At 39.9% G+C, this 13,606-nt stretch overlaps 1 protein-coding gene across 2 annotated transcripts in view; it reads right to left on the reverse strand.

The window, feature by feature from the left end:
* Positions 1–11,255: 11,255 nt before the first annotated feature.
* The window catches only part of SLC16A9 (solute carrier family 16 member 9), a 75,228-nt gene continuing 72,877 nt past the window's right edge, over positions 11,256–13,606 (reverse strand). For both annotated transcript variants that reach the window (XM_043926685.1, XM_043926684.1), the window contains one exon: positions 11,256–13,384. In XM_043926685.1, coding sequence (XP_043782620.1) covers positions 13,197–13,384 — 188 coding nt within the window. In that variant the 3' untranslated portion in view covers positions 11,256–13,196. The remainder of the gene's footprint in view (positions 13,385–13,606) is intronic.

The raw sequence follows: 13,606 nt of genomic DNA on the forward strand, positions 1-13,606 counted from the left end.
AATATATTTGCTCTTGTCTCTCTTCCTTACCTAAAATGCTAAGCTTTGTAAGGCCATCATATGGCAGACACATAGTGGCCATTTAGGTTTTTTTTATAATAAATAAGAGAATCCCTTGGACAGAGGAGCCTGGCAGGCTACAGTCCATAGGGTCGCAAAGAGCCAGAGACAACTGAAACAACTTAACACACACATTTAAGCATTCAATTATTTTTAAGCTAGCATATCATGTGACTTTTTAGCAGATGATTTCAGATTTTTAAGTTGTACTCCATACTGTCTATCTAGATTTTAGATGGACAGAGAACATCATAGATCAGGTTCCTACACCATGGATTTGGTATGTGTGAGAAAATGATTTGAAAGTGCTGTCTCACGAAGTTTTATATGAGATTGTGAACTGAAAATCCTTGACCCCAAATTCTCATAGTGTCAGCAGATTTTCCTCAATGTTTCCTCTAGAAACTGTCATAAGATAGCTGATTAAAAAGATAAATTATTTAACAAGTAGGACACTTAACTAGTTGTTCAAGGAAAAAATAATAAGCTTAATTCCTAGCTCATTTATACCAATGTATATTTTACGTGAATCAAAGATTTATATGTTAGAAGTAAATCTGCAAAACCACACAAGTGATTCCTTCCTTCTTTCTTGCTCATGATCATTTGCCTCAGGCTTTTCTCAAGTTCCAGGGTTAAATCTTCACTAAGTCATTTTGCCAATTTAAACTCCAATGCCAGTGATTACATTGGAAATGTACATAGCACACAATTCAGACTTAAGACTTGCCACAGGGCTTCTTGAGAATGATTTCCATATTCTGAAAACCTGAAATCTGAGGAGGTACCTCCTTTCCCTATGTCTGTAATTGTTTGCATGTGATATCTGGAACAGTGGTGGCTCTCTGAGGCCAGAAGATTCAGCCGAGGAGAATAAACTATTGTGCTCAAGATTGCAAAACAAAGAGATGTAAAGAGATTGAGTCCCTCATGACAATGTTGGGCTTCAAAATTAACGCTTTGACTTTCCTAGTGCCAGATCTTTATTTTACCATGTAAAATAAATATTCTTAATATATGCACAACCTTTAATTTGACATTCTACAGCCTATAGTCAAAAATATTCTGATACATTTTTAAAAACCATCTTGAAGTTGAGAAGGCCTTCCTAAGCATGACACAAAACTCATAAGGCATAAACAGAAATATTCATACTGCTCATGCCATGACCTGTAAACTTTATAATTATAAAAATAAGTTAAAAAAATCTAAAACATGCATATAGCTAATATCTAAAATACACATTCTTAATTAAAATCAATCTGAAAAGATCCAATAAAAATGAATCAAACAAAAACATTTAAAAGCTTCAACATAGCAAAGGTGTCATGAACAAAGTAAGGAGACAAATATCAAACTGGGGAAAAATCACTTTCAGCTTACAGTACAAAGTACAAATAGCCCTCAAATATAACAAGTTTCAAAAAATAAAGAATAAAAAGGCCAGTAACTCTATAGGAAAACAGAGTTTACAAAGAAATTCAAATGTCTCCTACACATATGAAAAGATGCTCAACTTCACTCACAATAGGAGAAACACCCATTATTAACAGTACTACACAAACCTGGTATCTAGTTGTCACTTAATCACATGGAGAGCGATTATCTCAAGGGACTAAAACATAGCAATCTGATTTCACATCCCGATTAGGGTACCCTTAGGACAAGAAGAGCTACAAAGCAATCTTAAAATGTTTTCAGTAATCATGTAATTCACAATGATAGTTATATCATTATTTTTAAAATAATATATACATGCTAAGATATAATAAATACTATCATTAGAAAGTCAGAATTTTCACTACTCAGCCATAAAAATAAAATAATGCCATGAGCAACATGGATACAATTAGAGATTATCATACCAAGTGAAGTCCAAAAGATAAATATCATATGATATCACTTATATGTGAAATCTAAAACACAAATGAACCTATCTATGAAGCAGAAACAGAATCACGGACACAGAAAATATACTTGTGGTTAGCAAGGGGTAAGGAGTTGGGGGAGGGGTGGACTGGGAGATTGGGATTAGCAAAAGTAAGCTTTTATACACAGAATGGATAAATAAGGTCCCACTGTATAGTACAGAAAATGATATTCAATATCCTATGATAAACCATAATGGATAAGAATATTTAAAAAAGAATGTAGTATGTATATAACTGAATCACTTTGCTGTACAGCAGAAACACTGGAAATTAACTATAATTCAATAAAAAAATAAAATCAATGAAATTGGGCAAAACTATGTGATCCTCAAATTAAATAAGTTAATAATAATTAACTCATGATGCACTTTCTATTGAAAAATAAATATTATTCTGTAGAAACAATCTTCAACCCATTACTGATGAATATTTCTAGTGCCAAGACTGTGGTCTGAAAACCATCCCACAGGACTCCTTGGAGAAATAACTAATTCCAGATCCAGGGCAGAAAATGTGAAAGGTCAGCCTCAAATATTGTGGCATGTCAAAAAGTAAAGAAACTAATAAAGACTACTGAATTTTTATCATTGGTACTCGGGAGGCAACTTGATAAGAAAATCTGAGCATCAAAAAAGAAAACTCTGGAAATCTACTACCCCCCAAATTTTAAATCTATGAGTTCATAATGCGGTCCTCCCTCAAGACAGCGCAGGGGAACTCACTGGGGACATTTGGAGGATTCCAGAAAGCTAACCTATTTTTCTGCAACTGATAAATAAAGACAAAGAATCAAGTATGTATCTTAGCTTTCTTGAATCTGCTATTCCTTGAGGAAGTTGGTAATTTGACAAGAGGAATCATCTCTTTATAGAGGGATGTCAGCTAACAAATGAAGGAATGAAAGAATATTCACCACTTTGAAACCTCAACTGAAATAATGAGCATAAGCAATGATCATAAAAATGTACAAAAACCATTATATGAAGAAAATATTATGGGGAAATGTACAATGGATAATCACGCCGAACCCACTGCACAATCTTAACACCAAAAAATTGAGGCAACCAGATAGATATTTAGATGGAAGTACACACCACCAATGAATTTTTCTTCCCAGAAAAATCAAATCTCAATGTGACCAAGCCTCTAGATATAACTCCCAGTTTCCAGGTAACAAGCTACAAAAGAATATATTAAATGAAACAAGGAGGGTGCAATCAACAAGATCAAGAATATGGGGAACTCTACAGGCCAAATAAATCTGATTTATTTACCAATTAATTGAAGAAAAATCTTAAGGTTCATAGCAACAAAATCAAAGAAAAATCTTAAGAAAGACTGAAGATTTGTATCAACCTAATACAATGTGATGAGAAAAAGTGAAAGTGTTAGTCACTCAGTCATGCCCAACTCTTTGTGACACCATGGATTATAGCCTGCTAGGCTCCTCTGTCCATGGAATTCTCCAGTCAAGAATACTGGAGGGGGTTGCTATTCCCTTCTCCAGAGGATCTTCCCAACCCAGGGATCAAACCCAGGTCTCCAGCATTGCAGGCAGATTATTTACCATTTTCTTTAAAATTGTTAAATATGCTTTTGGATGATAGCATCTAGAATAGTACTGCCCAATGAATATATAATACAAGCCATATGTGTAATCTTAAAATTTCTCCTAGCCACATTAAAAACGTAAAAAGAAACAGATGAAATTATTTAATAATGTATTTAACCTAATATAGCCAAAATATTATCTAATTATCAAATAATCATCAAATATATACTCAATATTTTAAATTATTAACTGGTGCCTTACTTTCACACATCTCAAGAGCTGACTAGCTATGTTTGCCAGTGGCTACCATATTGGACAACAAAAAGGTTCTTACTCATCATGACATTCTTGCTACATATTAAATGCATGCTTATTTTCAAGGGGAGGGAGTGATGTCATGAATTTCTAGGTATAAAGAGTGAGGGAGGAGCGTTCCGTCGGGACCCTGTCTCTTTCTGGCCCGTGGTGTTTTTTTCCATGAGGTCAGAGGGGTGGGTCAGATCATTTCTGAGTGTACCCTCACCTCCTCTTTGTCAATAGATAGGAGCTGGGCCTCTGCCTGAGGCACTAGCCAGGTGACCTGAAACACACGGCTTGATTCCCTTGATTCCTCGGTTTCTGCAACTGTCCTTGGTGACGGTGGCTCCCTCAGCAAAAGTTGCGTATTGCCCAAGTAGACTGTCCTCTGAGCAATATGAATCAAACATCATGTCTCTGAGCAGACATTTGCACAGTGGCTCTGACCAGCAGCACTTGGCTGTAACCTGACTAAAGGTATTAACACATCAGAGGAGAGAACACTGATTGGTCAGCCATGGTGCTGTTGCCATGGAGGCAAATAGTATCTGTGCCCAACAAGCTCTGTCCAGAGGCAGTGCTTACAGAGGTGAAAGCAGAATCAGGCTATCCTCTCATGATGCTGTTAAAAACACACCTGTCACTCAATGAGCCACCATGGCCCTGATCCCAGGAACCTCAAACACCTTCTGATTAGTACTTGGCTTCCCACTCGACTTACCTACCAGGAAAGGGTGACTAGTAAGTGAACTGGAAAGTTCTCATACAAATTAATAAATTGGCATTTTGGCCCCGATATACATTCTTTTGGGAATCTTAGCAACTCAGAGGTGACTTGACTAAAATGGGACAATGCTAAAGAGCGATCCCACCTAGAGCTTCCCATAACACCTGAGGCTTCTGCTGCAACTAGCTCCAGGGCTCTGACAAGCTCAAAGAGGTTGGGAACCTTGTCTATCTTGCTCACAGTTACATCCTTGGTCTCTGGTAGAGTATCTGACACACAGTAGGTGCTCAGTTAATGTGGGTTGGGTGAATAAGAAATGAAGAATCTGAATCTGCCACAAGAAAGATGGGCCCTCAATGTACCAAGTTAAAAGGCATCTTTGTGCTGGGACTTCCTTGGTGGTCCAGTGGCTGATTCTGTGCCCCAACACAGAGGGCCCAGGTTCAATCCCTGGTCAAGGAACTAGACCCCACATGCCCCAACTAAGAGCTCACATTCTGCAAATGAAGATCTCATGTGCCACAACTAAGACCTACTGCAGATAAATACATAAATTAGGAAAAACAAAAAGCATCTTTGTGGCATCTTGATAGTTAAGCAGCAGGCCTTGCCTACTAATACTTGATCGTTGCTAAAGTCCTAGGAACTTAAACAGGTCAAGATTTGGTTGTGCAGTATCTGCAACAATACTAGGCACATATAGGCCCTCAAGAAGGATGTCTCCCTTCCCCCTCTGCTCTGATGACCCTGTGAGCAGGGCATTATCTTACTGTACTGTGATCACAAGTGTCTTCAGTCAGTTTTCCTGGTGAAAAGTTGACTATGTGATGGAGTTTGTATGCAGGATGTTGACTGGCATGTAGAAAAGCATCTTCCAGAGAGTAGGGAAAACAGGATTGGGAAGTAGGAAAAGTTGAGCTGTGATGCAATTGCAACAGAGGACTCGGTTCTTACAGAAAACCCTAGAGAAAGGATAGCACTTCAGGGTTATCCCAGTAGAGTCAACAAAGCCATTCATTAGTCATTGAGGCCAGGGTTACTGGAGTCCAGCTTCCCATAAAGTGAAAGTGAAGTCACTCAGTCATGTCTGACTCTTTGCGACCCCACGGACTAGGCTCTTCCGTCCATGGAATTTTCCAGGCAAGAGTACTGGAGTGGGTTGCCATTTCCTTCTCCAAGGGATCTTCCCAACCCAGTGATCAAACCCGGGTCTCCTGCATTGTAGGCAGAGGCTTTACTGTTTGAGCCACCAGGGAAGTCAGCTTCCCCTAAGGAGGCAGGTAATTCCTTCAGCTGAAGGCAGTGCCGAGAGCAGGACTCAGCTGTGGACTCTTAGCAACCAATCCCGGCCCCCAAGGCAATGAGTGCCAAGGTCCTGCAGAGATACTGAAGTGACAGAGCACAACAAACACAGATATCTTTTTCTTCCCCTAGACACATATCAGAGAGAGAGCTGACCCTACAGCACAAGTTCTGGTTAGAACATTGATACCATGGAATCTACTTTTCTTACAAGTTATTTTTAATTGAAGGATAACTGCTTTACAATATTGTGTTGGCATGGGATCTACTTTGTGTTCTAGGAAATAACTGTGAACACAAGGCTACGTCTGTCTTGTTCCTCACCATTATCTCAACACCTGCATACTCAGCATGGTGTGCTAAGTCGCTTCAGTCGTGTCCAACAGTCGTACGACCCTATGGACTGCAGCCTGCCAGGTTCCTCTGTCCTTGGGATTCTCCAGGGAAGAACACTGGAGTGGACTGCCACTCCTTTCTCCAGATGTTCCCGATTCAAGGATTGATCCACGGTCTCTTACATCTAACCTGCATTGGCAGGCGGGTTCTTTACCACTAGCACCACCTGGGAAGCCCTGCATACTCGGCACACAATGAGTGCTAAATAAAAATTTGTTGAATGGATACATAAATTGAGTTTTTAAAAGTGGCTTCTGCATTTATACTTAATTGGATATCAGTTGCTCCTATTAAACCATTAACTCCTCAGGGCAAGAGGCTTTCTTAATTATTCCTGTATTTCTAGCATCTAGGGCAAAACTTAGTAGTAATACACTCTCCCATACTACTACGAAAACGATGGCCCCACCATCACACACAAAACTGTTTTGCAGAACAATCGCTTGATAATATGCCCAGTGAGACAAGAATTCAATCTACTGTATATTGTGTATCTACTACTTTACCATTTACTTATTTTTATGATACGGAGGTTTCCTTTAAGAGAAAAGTGGGAGCAAGGATTAAAAATAATGTCTTTTTTAGAAACAATTACACACTGGACATTTTGCATCTATTATTTCTAAACGTTCCAACAGTACAGTTCACCAGTAACAAAAGCTGCGTTCAGAAAGCTTAACAAACTGAAGAGTACCCATCTAGAGAGGTGGTAACTGGAGGCGCTGGGAAGTAAAAGCCTGCTCTGCTGGACTCCAGATCCCATGCCTCCTCCCCCATGCCAAGCTATTTTCTTATTACCACCTATCTCCAATGGTTAGCTTACCAGGACCCTGGGAGTTACCACTGCCATCAGCGTTTCAGCAGATTCCCTGAGAGGATGCGCCTACTCACAGACCAGTCCTAGCTCACTAGGCGCTGAGCCTCTGTCTCTGCTATTACCCAGAGCCCACGCCCTTCCCGAAGATCCCAAGGGTGGGGGTTAGGCAACTCCTCCTAAGGCAAAGCCAATGACCCACAGAGAAAATCTATCAATACCTCTAACTTCCTGAAGAAGCCCAGCTAAAAAGAATCTTCCTCTTGCCTAGAAACAACCCAGAGGTCTTCAATATTCAGGTCTTTCTGGAAAGACTGGGAGGCTCCAGGTCCTGAAACAAGGTCTTCCTGAGAAATTTCATGGTGGGCTGCCGTCTGAGGTAATGAAGACCCATCCCTCCCCGTCTCTCTCAACCTTTCTTTCACGCACTCACCGCACACCGGCACGCATGCGCGCAAGCATATACACGCACGTGCGCATGCGTGCCTGCATGCCCCCCCCCCCACACACACACATGCTTTCTCTCACATTTCTTAGGCACATCCGTACCTAGCGCGCATGCGTGCCTGTATGAACACACACACACACACGCTTTCTCACATTTCTTACACACATCCATATCTAGCGCGCATGCGTGCCTGCATGGACATATACACACACGCACACGCTTTCTCTCACGTTTCTTAGGCACATCCGTACCTAGTCACATCAAAGCCGACTGCTCATGCTTTGAGAACAAGGCAGAGACAGAGCTCTTTTCCTCTTATTCCTCTCAGCTGGTGACTGCTAAAATGCCTCTCGGAAGTTACAGCTGTTTTCAGTCTTGGGCAGTGAACGGTCCCATTTTATGGAACAAACCTATACTCTATTTACAGTTCTGTCCAGGGACCTGAGCTCATCCTGGCTCTGTGTATACCATGGCCCTCTCACTGGCTTCAAATGATTCCTCTACCTGGTTCTTGTTCTCGCTTAACCTTTCCCAGGACTTTTCAAAATGGCAGCTTCCCAGCAGCCTTAGTGGCTATTTGCAAATGAGTTGCTGACCCTGTTCCATCCTTCCTTGGAGATTGATCTAACCAGTTCCATCTGGTCCCCTTCGGTGTTAGAGTTATCTGGGCTAGTCTTAGCAACTGCCTCCGAAAACTGTAGATGTTCGGGAGTCCAGATCTAAGCTGGACAAATAATAATTCGTCTCATCACATTGGGAATGATTCCCAGGAAGGAAAAAACAGGCATAGCTCTGTGGCTATGTAGTTTAAGGTGACCTATGGCAGTTCAACACCTTAACCACAGTTCATTATTCGTTTTTGAAAACATGCTGTTTACCAAGTTTTAGACTATGACTTAGAGAAAACTGACAAAACTTTTAAAAGTACGATTTTTTTTATTTTTGAAGGGAGACAAAAGTAAATAATTCTATGAAACAAGGAATGTATGTAGCAAAAAGCTACTAATGTGACTGAGACCTGCTAGGAATAGAATCCCAGAGGACCTGGCAAGGAATGACACTCCCTCAAGGGTAAATCTCAAAGGCCTACTGGGCAGGCAGTGAGGTAAAGGCCCTGAGCTGAAGCCAATTAGTGCTCAATAAACAAACGGGAGTCTTTTGCTTTCTGCCCAATTTCAGTCCCGCCTTCCAAGCAGCTTGGGTGATGGGTTCTCAAGGAAAAAACAAAAGTTCAAATTCCCATAGTAACTCAATTTACAAAGTGGATTCTATGTGATTTGTGCAAGAACAGCGTGTGTTTTGTTCTGTTTTGTGTCAAAGCTTCTGAATGGCAATTTCAGAAAAATGTGCTGAGTCATGAATCCCTAAGGATGAAAGATTTTGAGAAGAACATGCTTGGGGGAGGGCAAGAACTGTGACAGTTGTACAAGTTGTAGCTAACAGAAGGCTTATTCTCCTAAATAAGACCCTTCAATACAAACATTTACCCCACTCCTATGCCTGGGAATACTTGATACTTGCCCCAGTACTTAGAAGCCACACAAGAGTAAGGACTATAACAAAAATAATAATAGCTAATATTTATGAACATAGGGCAGTTATACATATAGGTTATTTTATTTAATTTCCACCATAGACCTATGATGTGTATGACAAATGAGGAGACAGGCTTTCAGAGGTTAAATAATTTGCTCACAATCACCCAGCCACAGGAACTGGAATCACAACCTTAATAAGTATGTACACCAGCTTTCCAAATATTATCCATGTACTATTCAGCCACAGGAACTGGAATTACAACCTTAATAAGTATGTACACCAGCTTTCCAAGTATTATCCATGTATTATTCACAGATCTTGGATCTTTAACTGACTGTGGTCAAACTCCTTACTTAGAGGCATGTTACTGACGTTCTTCAGACACAATTGACGATAGCACAAAAGGTCCCAAGATTGTTACTAACAAAAGAGAAATTGTACAGCACTGTTCATGTAAATTGTGTATTTTATGTGTTCAATGTAATACTCTGTCCAAGTCAAAGAAAAAAGGAGCCATTCTTTTATTCAAAACAAAGTTCTTCATTTCCTGTAACATCCTGGGTTGAGATAATCCTATGATGATTGCTAGAAGTTGAGGCTATCTCAGGTCACAGGACTTTTCAGCCAGCACAAGAAAACTGCCATCCTGCTCGGTCATGACCTCCCAGAGCAGGAACTCCTGATTCTTGCGCTTGTTCCTCTCGAGGCCTTTAAACGTTGGTGGCTGAAACTTCTCTGAAGACATAGTCACCCTAGAGAAAATTAGATCACCAACTGACTCCTAGGAGGCTCATGAGAGAGAGGGAGACAGGCAGGAAGCAGAAAGGAGAATGAGGAGCTGTTAAAGTCAGGGAAGAGGGTCCCTAACAAACTTTCTTATTTCATACATTTCCCAAAATCAACCCTAGGCACTTGGAATGTCAGGAAATATCTTCTGAGTCAGAAAAGAAAGATCATGTTCTAATCAATAAAATTTTATTAAATGGTATTTTTAAATACTCAGGAAATAGGCAAGTCATGAATAATTATCTTCATAAACATGATTCATCTATTCACTACAGGACTGGCTTTGCAGCAATCTTCCAGCTAGGCCCTATTTCCTAGCCATGTTAGAAATCAAAGGGCTTGCTAGAAATATTTTTCATTTTGCTTTTGGAAATGACTTCTGTACATCATTTGTACCATGACAACTATGTTTTATACCATACCAAGAGGGTCAGAATCCCCATCTCACAGGGCTATTATGAGGGATGAATAACATAATGTGCTTGGAACATACCAAGAATTCTATTAATGATTAGCAAGATCAATATTAAGAATTCCAAAGGGGAGTCCATCCCCCTTTCCTCAAAAGGATTCTGTAGGAATGACATTTTAGCTTTTTTGGAAACTAATGGTCAAAATAATTTTGTTGTTCAGTTGCTAAGTCATGTCCAACTCTTTGCGACCCCATGGACTGCAGCATGCCAGGCTTCCTTGTCCTTTACTACTCCTGGAGTTTGCTCAAACTCACATCCACTGAGTCAGTGATGCCATCCAACCATCTCATCCTCTGTATCCCCTTCTCCTCCTGTCCTCAGTCTTCCCCAGCATCAGGATCTTTTCCAGTGAGTCAGCTGTTCCCATCAGGTGGCCAAAGTATTGAAGCTTCAGCTTCAGCATCAGTCCTTCCAATGAATATTCAGGATTGATGTCCTTTAGGATTGACTGGTTTGATCTCCTTGCAGTCCAAGGGACTCTCAAGAGTCTTCTCCAGAACCACAGTTCAGAAGCATCAATTCTTCAGCACTCACCCTTCTTTATGGTCCAACTCTCACATCTGTACATGACTACTGGAAAAATCATGTTTTGACTATATGGACCATTTTTGGCAAAGTAACCTCTCTGCTTTTTAATACACTGTCTAGGTTTGTCATAGCTTTTCTTCCAAGGAGCAAGCATCTTTTAATCTCATGGCTGCAGTCACTGTCCACAGTGATTTTGGAGCTCCCGAAAATAAAGTCTGCCACTGTTTCAACTTTTTCCTCATCTATTAGCCATGAAGTGACTGAATATGCTAGTGTCTAAATCACCAGATTCTGGATCCAAAGTGAAATCAGAGAATTCGTATTTTTACATTCAAGTAAAGTGTGACTGTAATTCAGTGCTGGGGGTATGGCAGCTAAGAATAGAAAAAGCAACCACACTGATAAAAAACAAACAAAAAAAATTTTATTGTAATAAAATTTATTCCCAAGACAATAGATAATGCACACATTGGATGATATTAGTAGACACGGTGAAGATGCATTTGGACAAGTATCAACATTAATGAATGTGGGGATGGCATAAAAGTTTAAAACAATAAAAAAAGGTTTAGGATTTCCTGAACATGATATTGGCAAAAAAGAACTTTTATCACAAAAACATTTCTGTTAATTTTTTTTTGAATGTTGCTTATTTTACTTACTACCCTGACAGTGACTAAAGAATGAGGTACAGAAAACTTTCCAGAAGTCAGAATATGGAGCAGAAGTCCAAGGCACTTTGGAGCCCCATGATTGGGTTACTGAGTAGGATTTACTCAGGTATGAAGTTCCCCACATCTCCAGGTTTCCTGCCTAGAAAAGCACTATTTACCGACCTCACTGAGGTTTTGTGGGGATTCAAGCTTATAAAGTGCTTCACGTGCCTTCGAAGAAAGGCAACATAGACGTATAAAATAACCTTACCTATTTCAAAAGAAATGAAAAGACAATTTTGGCACAATGGGCAGAGTGCCTCTTATTTAAAGAATCAAACTTGGCTGTTTATTAAAAAACCCTCACCTCAATGGTTGACTGGTTTTATTTTTTAAGAGAAAAAAAATGTTTCTCTATTGCCAGTCTTTTAACAGTCATTCTCAATTCAGGCTGTGCTCTCAGAACCACTTGAAGAGTTCATTAAAAATATAGATGCTTAGCCCACAGCCTAGACCTACATAATTAAAATCTCTACCAGTTGTACTCAGACAACTACATTTTAAAAAGAATCTATAGAAGACTCTGATGCATAGCAAAGTTTAAAAAAACATTTCTTTAGAAAAAAGTCAATTTATTAAATGTTGATTTTCTTCCTAGAATATTTTTCTCATGATTGAATAAAGTTGGGTGAGGGTATCAATTTCTTATTGCCCCTTTCCCTTTCCATAGAGCACACAGACACAGAGCAGAATGCTCACATGCATGCGCACACATACCACCCACACACTTTTTAGTTCTGCCCTTGAATTAAAATTGGATAGCAGTAAAAGCTGATAGTTGCAAATAAATGCTTCACTGAGAAGATATGCAAAGACTGGCGATTCATCCCCACTGTGCCTGAAGCAAATGGATGTTTCCCATTTGCCAGAACGGAATGCTTTAAATATGCATTTCCAGTTTGGAAACAGGTAAAGTCAGCACTTCTTGGGAAACAGGACTGAGCGGCTGCCGACAAAAGTGAGCGAGGTTCCAGCGACCAACCAGGAAGAAAGGCTACAGTGACTACCCCTTTGTTTGGAGACTGCCTGGATCTCAGCAAACACCTTAGGAATTGAAAGGATGTGTCCTCGATGGGCACCAAACATGCGGGTGCTTTATCAAGGTAAACAAAATCATGAAAACGGGGGATGGTAATTTAAAAATCATGTTTTTAAAAAATGACCAGTTTGTGCCACGGCAATTCTTAATGCTGTTTTAGGAACCATTTTCATTTCCTGACTGGCTCGAAGTCTTTTATGTACTAGAGAGTCTAACAGAGAGAAGAAAGTGTTTTAGTCCCTGGCGGCCTTCACACATAACTCATCACGCTGCTTGCATCAGTTTTAAAATAGCAGAGTCTCCTCTGGCTGCCCTGCAGAGGAACTATTGGAGTCTGCAGAGAAATGATGTTTCTTTCAGAGAAAGTCTTCTGAGGCTGGCCAAAATGTTCACAATATCCACAACTCATGAATAATAGTAAAACAGAGTAGTCCAACTTTTTGGGAAAAGGGGGGAGGGGGGAGAGAAAATATAGGAGATCAAGTCTACATATACAGTACATAAAGGATATGTAAAAAAAAAAGTCATTCAGATCAGACACAGTGAAATTTCGCTGTGTGAAAACAGTCTTTAGTGCCTTCCAATATTCTTCTAAACGTTAGAGGAATTAGAGGCAACTTTGTATAAAAAGGTTGTGGGAGCTGGCTTGGGGAGTTGCTTTTTGCATGTATCCCAGGAAGGCAAGGCTGCCAGCAGCAGAATAAAACCTCCCAGCAGGACACAGAGGCCACTAAAATAAAATGCAATGTCATAGGTCTGGGTCCAGTCATAAAACCAACCTGAAAAGAGAGTAAGAAAAAAGTGAGTTTGATAGACATAGTATGTATAGGAATACTCTAATCTCATCAATTTATACAACACAGTTCGTGGGACTGATGTATACACACTACTATATATATAGAATTGATAACTAATAAGAACCTACTTAATAGCACATGGAACTCTATTCAATACTCTGTAGTGACTTACATGGGAAAGGAATCTAAAAAGAAGTAAATATA

Source organism: Cervus elaphus, chromosome 15 (genome assembly GCF_910594005.1).
Source record: "Cervus elaphus chromosome 15, mCerEla1.1, whole genome shotgun sequence".
Classification (NCBI taxonomy): Eukaryota; Metazoa; Chordata; class Mammalia; order Artiodactyla; family Cervidae; genus Cervus; species Cervus elaphus.